This window comes from Mercenaria mercenaria, chromosome 6 (genome assembly GCF_021730395.1).
Source record: "Mercenaria mercenaria strain notata chromosome 6, MADL_Memer_1, whole genome shotgun sequence".
NCBI lineage: Eukaryota > Metazoa > Mollusca > Bivalvia > Venerida > Veneridae > Mercenaria > Mercenaria mercenaria.
The window spans coordinates 49,123,749-49,134,523 of record NC_069366.1 but is presented as its reverse complement, the minus strand read 5'-3'; the positions used below and the strand labels follow the sequence as shown (position 1 = coordinate 49,134,523).

General features: G+C 35.6%; 1 protein-coding gene across 1 annotated transcript in view; it reads left to right on the top strand.

The window, feature by feature from the left end:
* Positions 1 to 3,792: 3,792 nt before the first annotated feature.
* LOC123548960 (guanine nucleotide-binding protein G(o) subunit alpha) overlaps positions 3,793 to 10,775 on the top strand; it is a 38,639-nt gene continuing 31,656 nt past the window's right edge. Inside the window, exons 1-2 of the mRNA XM_045336656.2 lie at positions 3,793 to 4,493; positions 4,760 to 4,802. Coding sequence (XP_045192591.1) covers positions 4,376 to 4,493; positions 4,760 to 4,802 — 161 coding nt within the window. The 5' untranslated portion in view covers positions 3,793 to 4,375. The remainder of the gene's footprint in view (positions 4,494 to 4,759; positions 4,803 to 10,775) is intronic.

Here is a 10,775-nt window from a genome sequence, read left to right as displayed (position 1 = left end):
ATAACATCATCCTGCTTTTTGCAAGAATTATGGCCCCTTTTGGACTTAGAAAATATCAGATTTATTGGTTAAGTTTTATGTTTAGGTAAACTTTTCTCCTAAATATCAGATTTTTTGTTAAGTTTTGTGTTTAGGTCAACTTTTCTCCTTTACAGTCAAAGCTATTGCTTTAAAACTTGTAGCAGTTATTCGCCATTAAAAGCTGACTCTGTACAGCAAGTACTGTAACTCTACATTGCTTTTTACAAGAATTATGGCCCCTTTTGGACTTAGAAAATCAGATTTCTTGGTTAACTTTCGTGTTAAGGTCAGCTTTTCTCCTAAACTGTCAAAGCTATTGCTTTAAAACTTGCAACTCTTGTTGACCATCAATAGCTGACTTTGTACAGCAAGAAACATAACTCCATCCAGCTTTTTGCAAGAATTAAGGCCCCTTTTGGACTTTTTCTTGGTTAAGTTTTGAGTTTGGGTCAACTTTTCTCCTTAACGGTCAAAGCTATTGCTTTAAAACTTGGAGCAGTTATTCACCATTAAAAGCTGACTCTGTACATCAAGTACCGTAACTCTACATTGCTTTTTGCAAGAATTATGGCTCCTTTTGGACTTGGAAAATCAGATTTCTTTGTTAAGTTTTGTGTTTAGGTCAGCTTTTCTCCTAAACTGTCAAAGCTGTTGCTTTAAAACTTGCAACACTTGTTCACCATCAAAAGCTGACTCTGTACAGCAAGAAACATAACTCCATCTTGATTTTTGCAAGAGTTATGGCCCCTTTTGTACATGTACTTAGAAAATGTCATAAAAACACACGTATAGGACTATATTTCTATCATACAGAGACAGAAAAATCAGATGAGTGTCTGCACCCGCAAGTGCTCTTGTTATTTTTATGTATTAATCGATTTAACCAAATCTGTTGGTATATATGATGTTTTTCACTCAGTGAAAAATATGTTTGATATTTTTCTGTTTCTATTTTTCACTGCGAAATTATCAAATATATTGCAATAGTTTGCTAAAAAAAGATTCCAAAAACATGTAATAGAATGTTTTATTTTGTATGAATCATGTGCAACACATCGATTCTTTTGTAAAATTAAAAGGACAATTATGCCCAAACTATTTTTGTTAAATTTTTTATCCTTTCGCCCCAGAAGAAGCAGAGGTAAATTTCTTTGCACCTGTCCGTTCATCTGCCATCTGTCGTTAAATGGAGCAGTTTCTGCTCAATAACTTGAGAACCACTTAACCCAGAACCTTTGAACTTGATAGCATGTTTTGGCATATAAAGTAGATGATCCCTCCTTCTTTGAAGTCAGTAGGTCAATGGTCAAGGTCACAAGGGCCTGAACCTTTAAAACAGTTTCCATCCAGTAACTTGAGAAGCACTTTATCCAGAACTTTTAAATTTGGTAACATGATTGGACTTATGAAGTTGATGACTCCTGTAGTTTTTGTTCACAGGGACCTGAACCTTGAAAACGGTTTCCGTCTGATAAATTGAGAACCATTTGAGGCAGAACCTCCAAATTTGGTAGCATGATTGGGCTTCTGAAGTAGATGACTCCTAGTTTTTAGGGTAAATATGTCAAAAGTCAAGGTCACAGGGGCCTGAACCTTGAAATGGTTTCTGCTCCATAACTTCAGAACCTTCAAACTTGATAGCATGATTTGGCTTACGAAGTAGATGACCCCTATTTTTGGGAGGTCGAAGGTCAAGGTCACATGGGCCCGAACCTTGTAAACGGTTTCCACCCAATATTTTGAGAACCATGTGACCCAGAACCTTCAAACTTGGTAGCATGATTGGGCTTATGAACTGGATGACATCTATAGTTTCTAGGGCCAAAGGTCAAGATCACAGGGGCCTGAACTGTGAAAACGGTTTCCACTTCATAATTTTAGAACCACACGACCCAGAACCTTTACCTGGATAGTATGATTGGGCTTATGAAGTAGATGACCGCTATTGTTCTGTGGGTTAGTAAGTCAAAGGTCATATGGACCTGAATCTTGAAAACGGTTTCTACTCAATAACTTGAGAACCTTTTGATCCAGAATGAAAGAAGTGTTTGTGTATATAGTCTTATGACATGTTTTGTAGGGGGACCTTTTGGTGTTCCTATTGTTGGTCTACATCTTGCAAAGTACTTACACATATGGTTTGTTATGTTTTCAATAAACATAGAAAATAAATAGAGGATATTTGTTTGTTTTGAATGAATATGGAATATATCTCAATGAGAAGTGAGAAAATTTCAAATATTTTCTAGGTGAGATATATTCCATATTCACGAAAAACAAACGAATTTTCTTTTTATTTTATGCTCAATTACGTAGAGATGTGCATTTTGCAACAATTTTTAATCTCAGCGCGGGAAACAGACGCGCGTAAACGGTTGTTTGTTCGTTAAGTACTCAGAAAAAGACTGATGCATTTAAAAATGACGAATCATTGATTTTAAAGTGCTAAATTACATCGGAAGTGGTAAAACTACGGACTGGTTGCTAACTTGCTAAGTGTTTCAACTTTATCAGGGACATAGATACATTATTCCTGACTTTATGGAAAAGGAGCAAAATGCGTAAATGTTAAAGTTTACCTATTTTGCAGTATTTTTCTTTACAAAAAATGTTAATATAGCAACAAAAATATGGACTCCTGAATAATTAGCATTACCTTGCAATATACAGATATATTAAACAGGTAAATATATCTACCATGTATTTTATAATCATATAAACGTTTGAATTTGCATCAATAAACAAGTTTATTCGTCGACAAGGATTAATTATGGATAGTGTATTGTGACTTTTTTTGTGTGTATTTCTTAGGTTATTTTATTTCGCGAGCGCATAATTTATGTTCATTAACGTCTTTATTGAAAAATAGTATTGAGAAGTATTTCCGATTATTTATCTTTCTTATTCTTCCGCGTTCATATATATGCCTTTCCTTAGAAAATTATACATTTAGGATAGTGATTTCACTTTTTAAACAAGAAAATTTACTTAACCGCTGAAAAACATGAAATTATGTTTAGTTTTTTAGTAGCATAATCCCGATCTAAGGGCATTAACTCTTACGTGCTAATGTAACACTTGCACGACTGTGATTATCATTAAGTGCAGAAAAATACAACTTGTCGCGCGTGTACGAACAAATAGTGAAAACTGCCCTACGCATGATAATTAACAGTCCCGAGAACCAGAAATCAATATAAATTGATCTCCTATTTTTCCATTGTATTTATCGTGCTGTAATTCACTCGTAGACGCTACTCCACGCAACATGCGATCATATCCCGGTTTCCAAGTTGTATTGAAAACTAAATCGATATTATAGGATAGATCAGTCATTCACTAAAGTCTTGATTGAGGCTGGGCTGATTTTATTTCCATTAATGCTGGTGGGAAAGATATGATATTAAAGATTGTAAGACTAGCTCATAGTAGCAATTCAAAGATATCACCAGGGAACAAAGGGCCAGCATCAAATTTTCACGCTAGCTATTTACAGTCCGTGCCTATGTCAGTTTAAGCGAAAGGACCACATACCCAAATTCTGAAACTCTGCTTTGTGAAATGGCAAATTTTTGTGAACAGAACGAACATATAAAATTCTTACAAGAAGAAAAAGTGAATCAGATGTGAGCCAATGGTTGCTACTAACGACGATTTCATTGGTTACTTTTTTCTAGCTAGGTATTGACTTATTGGAGTATAAATAGCTCTAGCGACTTTGGTCTAAAGCATTATTGATGTTTCGCCTTTATACAGTTCGTTCTCTTGGTGATTTTCATAATTTCTGAAAACACGTCTGCAAATATTAATGATATCGACTCCGTGCGAAAAGTGACGTCACGGCGAACCCGCAAGCTTTCCAATAACAGAACCTCTAGACTAATATTCTATACGGCGAATCCTGCTACAGCATATTTTATCATCAATTCTAACGCTACTACACAGAGACGTCACTGGATGGTAGGAACAACGCCCGGAATTTATTTTCAAATCTAGGGTTCTGTATGTTTAAATTTTGTGCAGTGTTTGAGGATTAAAAGCAGACGTGATGACACCGCGCCGTGTGTTGGATGTAGACGGGGCACCCGAATGAAAAAAACTAAGGGAATAACGTATGCGGTTCCTATATTTACATGAGCCAAGCCCGTCTAGAATTCAGCGCTATCTAGGTCGTGTATTTTGTGGCTGATGTTAGGAATGTATATTTAATCATTTATGGATATAATCGTATCAACACGGGCGTAGCAACCTTTAATAAAGCCCCTTGTGCGGTCAAAAGGGGTTTGTGATAAATAGGGGTTCCCAGGTTGCCTTATTTTTGTAAGAAGTGTGCCAAAATTCTTGAATATCAATCATGGGGTGTACTTTAAGTGCTGAGGATCGGGCCGCTATGGAGCGAAGTAAACAGATTGAAAAGGGATTAAAAGAGGATGGAATACAAGCAGCAAAGGACATCAAGCTTCTGCTGCTCGGTGAGTAAATTATCAGACTCATTAGGCGCTTAATTTATAATTTTAATTCACCCTGTCAGCTTTGGAATCGCGGCCATATTGAATATCTGATGAAGCGAGTTCTACTTAACATTACGCTTTCTATGCTGTTTAATGTTTTCTATTTTTAGAAAAGCGGAAGAAAAATGTTGTTTCTGCAGATTAATAGAACAATTGGAAGGTTAAAGATAATTTTGCTATTTATTAATGGCCATGTCATTGCCTTGTGTTCTTTTTTCTGTTTTTAGGCGCAGGTGAATCTGGAAAGAGCACGATTGTTAAACAAATGAAGTAAGAATCATGGTGTTGTATATATTATGTTTGTTCTGTGTACCTTTATTTACCTGCATAGTTTTATAACAGCTCATACCTGTTTTTCAGTTTCATTTATATACATTATGTTCATTTTGTGCTATACAACATAGATCGAATAGTTTTATTCACGTGTATGCTTGATGCATGAAGGTAAAAGGGTTTCAAATAACTTCTCTGTGAGTACATATCTACCATTATCAGTTATCAGTTACGATCATCACGGCTTATCAGACAGCATGGATGTAGCACTAACTGATTTATGTATGTTAAGATTTGCAGAATTCCATGTAAAAAGGTTGTACGAAACAAATGACTTGTTCGTAGATCTGATTCTATATGGAAAGGTAATGTCAATATAATCAACTCGTTTGCTTTATTATTATTATTATTATTTATGTATGCGTTGATTTCTTTAACTTTGTGTGTTTTACTATATCTATTTGTACAGTGCCTCTTTTTACCCACCGTATTTGTTTTTCTTCCTGAGCCCTTTTCGTCCATAACCCCTAAGCCCTTTTTTGCTTATACAAGAGTATTGTAATGCAGGCATCTTACACAAAATAAGAATATTAACGATTAAAAAAAGAACAATTAATAAACCGGACCTTGGAATTAGACTCATTGGCGATATTGTTACAAAACAGATTTCAGTAGTAACTCAGAGATAATTTATTCATACTGAAACTGTTACAGATACGACTTGTGTTTAAAACCTTCCTTATACGATTGTTAAATGCGTTAATGAGGAAAAACCTAGCCTTTAAAGTGCGAGTTAGAGCTCGTTGCCATAGACACTCGTAAGAAGCTCTGACACAGTTGAAAGAAGATAAAAACATAAATTACAATAAATCAATGATTATATTCATAACATTCTTTGCATTTTAAACCATTTTAATCTAATGTCATGGCGCAACAGCTGTTGCATGTTGTAAATATCGCTTAGTTTTTGTTTAAAGTATACCTCCCCATCGATTTACTGCAGGTTTTGAAATACATACAAGATCAATACATTGCTATCGCCAGAGGCTGGCGCGGTATTGATTTTGCACGGACAGTGTATAGAGAAGCGGGGGATTCCTCAATATCAACAGTTGTTGTACATATTGAAAACCAATGTTGTTTTTCACTAGAAATTAATGACATTGTATTTTTGTGACAGATATCGAGTTTTTTTCATGTTGGTTTCGTATAACAATACTTTACCAAAAAGAAATATTAATGATATGGCATGTTGTAAACAACGCGACTTTTCTACAAATATAGACTAGCCACTAGACTGATTATAAAGATATTTCTACATTTTCTCCTTTTTTTGTCTTTAATAGATAAAAGCCTGTCTATTCTACACATTTTCTTACAGGAATTTGAGGAAGGGTGTTAGAATTATTATGATATTGGATAAAGGATATAGTCTGGCTCAGTTCACTACATTGAATCATAAAAATGTAAAAAAAAATATCATAGTCTAGGAGCTAGTCTAATACATATTATGAATACAAATATCTTTATTTCACTCAAGTCATGGTAGTGACAACATGAGACAAATTATTATTAACATATTTCAAGTAACAACTAACGTTTCTTATTCCTGACGTGTCTTATAATAAAACATAAATTGAGCCGTGCCATGAGAAAACCAACATAGTGGGTTTGCGACCAGCATGGATCCAGACCAGCCTGCGCATCCGCGCAGTCTGGTCAGGCTCCATGCTGTTCGCTTTTAAAGCCTGTTGGAATTGGAGAAACTGTTAGCGAACAGCATGGATCCTGACCAGACTGCGCGGATGCGCAGGCTGGTCTGGATCCATGCTGGTCGCACACCCACTATGTTGGTTTTCTCATGGCACGGCTCAATTGTATCATTTTAAATGCTACACGTTATGTTGATGCTGTCAAATGAAGCATTTAGATGCTGTACTATTATGCCAAGTGCACGGATTCATTCACAGAAACATTGCACAGAACACCTGTATAAATGATTCAATTAGCACTGATTCTTGGCACTTTGTGTAGATTATCATAGCGTTATCATTGCTAAGATATTTAATTATGTCAAAATCAATACATTACATGGCTGGAAGTAGTGAAGGACTTTTATTGCTATGGTTGTAGCTTACAGTCAGCATGGAATTTTCGTGGGTAATCTATGATATCAAATACGTATAACCTTTGACATTAAGTACGTGTTACTTTTGAAAGATCTGATGGCAACGTAAAGGTCCAGATATCTAAAAGGTTTTGTTGCGTACAAGTATATATTTACTAATATGCTAGTAAATATAGAAATTTGCTTATCTTAGGCCTATAACAGTTGTTTGTTTTGGATAACCCGGCCCTACCTAGCTAATTCCCTTTACCCTTGAGTTTTTGTTCCAGTTTTGTAGCAAAATTTTCAAAAGTTAATTAAAAAGGGAGTTTAAAGTGGAATGAATGCAAATGGATTCCTGACTCATACCTACTCTACCTACAAATTTTGGAGATTTTTGACGTACTGACCTCAAATCAATGATTATGGGTCATTTACCTGTCATAAGTGACCTCCGTATCAAATGTGATCTTAGACCAAAGCATTCTCTAGTTATTTGGCAAAAAAAGGTCTACTGTTCTGGATCAATGTGACCTTGACATTTGACCTACTGACCTCAAAGTCAATAGGGCTACTATCTATTGGTCATGGCAAACATGCGTATCAAATTAGAGAATCTTAGGCCAAATGAGTTATTGTCTGGAATTGGTCTTATTGTTTTGGGTCACTGTGACCTTGACCTTTGACCTACTGATCTCAAAGTCAATGGGGGTCATCTGCTGGTCATGACCAACCAATCTACCAACTTTCAGGATCCTAGGCCCAAGCGTTCTTGAGTTATCATGCGTAAACCGATTGGTGTACGGACCGACCGACCGACCGACAGACCGGCAAAACAATATACCCCCTTCATCAACCTCCCTATTATGTTCTCAAATTATCGTCCGGAAACGGTTTAACTGTTCCGGGTCACTGTGACCTTGACCTTTGACCTACTGATCTCAAAATCAATAGGGGTTATCTGCTGGTCATGACCAATCTCCCTGTTAAGTTTCGTGATCATAGGCCCAAGCGTTCTTAAGTTATCGTCCAGAAACCGTTTAACTGTTCCGGGTCACTGTGACCTTGAACTTTGACCACCTGATCTCAAAATCGATAAATATATATATCTGCTGGTCATGATCAACCTCCTATCAACGTTCCTATAGGCCCGAGCAAGCATTCTTGAGTTATCATCCGGAAACCATTTGGTCTGCGGGCCGACCGAACGACATCAGCAAAACAATATACTCCCCCAACATGACAATACAACATAAGTTCTGAAATGGCCTATTGCAAGTTATGAAAACAGTACATATTTTTTATTAACATCATTGTTATTGTTAACATTTATGGTTTTGAGCAACATCATGGTTTTTATCAAAATCATTCAAAGGTATATATGGAATAAGATACGCTTTTTCATTCTATTAACGTAAGTAACCAAGTCGTAAGAAAACGAGTCTATAATTGAGCGTTTACCGGCGAACCGTAAAGTGTTTCTCCCGCAAACTAAGAAAACTTTTTTTGCCATTGAATTTCCAACTGTTTTAGATTTAAAAAAGCGTTAATGGAGTGACCTTGGTCTCTAATTATGTACTACTGGCATATAATGAATAAATTATGTGAACATTTTAATAAACAAATCAATCTATTATATTGAGACAATTAAGTTAATTATGTGGCCGGATACCAGCACTGTGAAAACTCACTGGTATCGCGGCATCATGCGCGATCTCGTATTAGTATCATCTCGTATTAGTATCAACTTGCTCTGGTGCGTTTCTTATAATTTATTCATCATAACACATTTAGCAAAGAATATGTCTGTAAAATTATACAACTTATTTAAATTAGGTACAAGATTTTTGTGTGTCTTGTAGATAGTCAGTCAGCTATTCAGTTGAAAAAACACCTATATGACGTGCGATAAATATAATTGAGCCGCGCCATGAGAAAACCAACATAGTGCATTTGCGACCAGCATGGATCCAGATCAGCCTGCGCATCCGCGCAGTCTGGCCAGGATCCATACTGTTCGCTTTCAAACCGTATTGCAATTAGAAAAACTGTTAGCGAACAGTATGGATCCTTACCAGACTGCGCGGATGCGCAGGCTGGTCTGGAACCATGATGGTCGCAAATGCGCTATGTTGGTTTTCTTATGGTGTGGCTCATATAATGTTATGATCTGGAGTATATACTTCTGTAATATACATATAATACATACATACGATTTTTACGGTATGCTAACATATAAACTCCGCGAGTCGGCGATAGAGTGTATATCTGATATTTATGGAACGCCATAACTAATTTACGCTTTCCGTTTACTACAACAGAGTATGCCTTATGCAAATTTGTGAAGTATGAAGTAACATCCGTCTTATTCATGGACCCTGCACTAAACTGCATGCATTGAACCCTGTCACCTTGGCTAGCGGAAAAAATATTGTAATTTTACCTATATTCGTTGTTATATTCAGTTTGAAGCTATTTTCGTCTGATTATTCTACTTTATTCTGTTTATTTATATTCATTAAGTCGTATATTTATTTGTTCTCCGTAACAATTACATTCTTTCCGTAAGTCTGTTTGTTTCTGCACTAAACTTACAACTTCTCAACTGGATTTAGGTTATATGTTGTCGTCTTCGTCCTACTATAGTCAAATCTTTTTATATATTTTACAAATAATCAAGGCCTTCGAGTGGTTTGTCGTCTAATTTACCACGGTTCAGAGTTCAGATGCGCAGGAATTGTATGAACCACGAGGGCGTTAGCCCGATTGGTTTAATATCCAAGTATCTGAACGATGAACCGTGGTAAGTAAGACGACAAACAACAAGAAGGCATTCTGACATGTTCATTGAAATATTTTGATAAAAATTACGCTGGGCTTCATTTATCCGAATAGTAATGAACCGAATGTCTTGCAGTAATTTTAATGTTCTCTTACTGGTCCGCGCGTCATCCGTTGTTTATCGTAGCTTATCACATGTTTGACATCGTGTGAGTGAAATAAATTGATAATACACTAGAGTAATAAAGTTAAAAGGTAAAGAAAGAAGATTTTTTTTACGTTACAGCAGGAAAAGCTTACATGTAATTAAACGAATACTACAATTGTGTCTTTCCACATAGAATTTATTACACTCGTTAAATAAAACTGATAAAATACTTGGCAGAGCCTCGCATTTTATTATCTTATTCAACTCGTTTAATAAATTCAATATAAAAAGACACTCGTGTAATATCCTCTATAAACAGAGCTTGAACTTCTTTTTTCTCAGATCGCCCGTCACGGTTAGAATTTCTGTTTTCATCTTCTGCCTTGCACAAACCCACATATAATCGATTCATCAGTAGGGTATTTGCTAATTTAAGTGGGTAGGTCACTGCAATCTTGATACAATCTGCATGCTTTTGTATTCTATGAAATTTCATAGTTTTTTTTTCTGTAAAAGTCAAGTAAAATCATGTATCTTTCCGCTTTTTTATTTTGTTGTTGTTGTTGCTATTGTTTTTTTTTTTGTTTTTTTTTTTTTGCTTCAGGGCACAGAAGTGAAACATGTAGTGCTACATTCTGTAACTATAAATTCCGAGCAAAACATAGATAGATGATAGTTCGTACCGTGTTATTAGGTTGTAATTACATACAACAAACAATCTTCTAGATATATAACATAACATTCAAGTACTAGTAGTTACTCAACATATCAAACATTCAGTTAGTTAAGTAACATAATCGATATTCAGCTAGCTATATAACATAATTAACATTCAGCTAGTTACATAACATAATAAACATCCAGCTAGCCACATAGTGTACTAAACATTCAGCTTCTTGCATAACATAATAAACATTCCGCTAGTTACATAGCA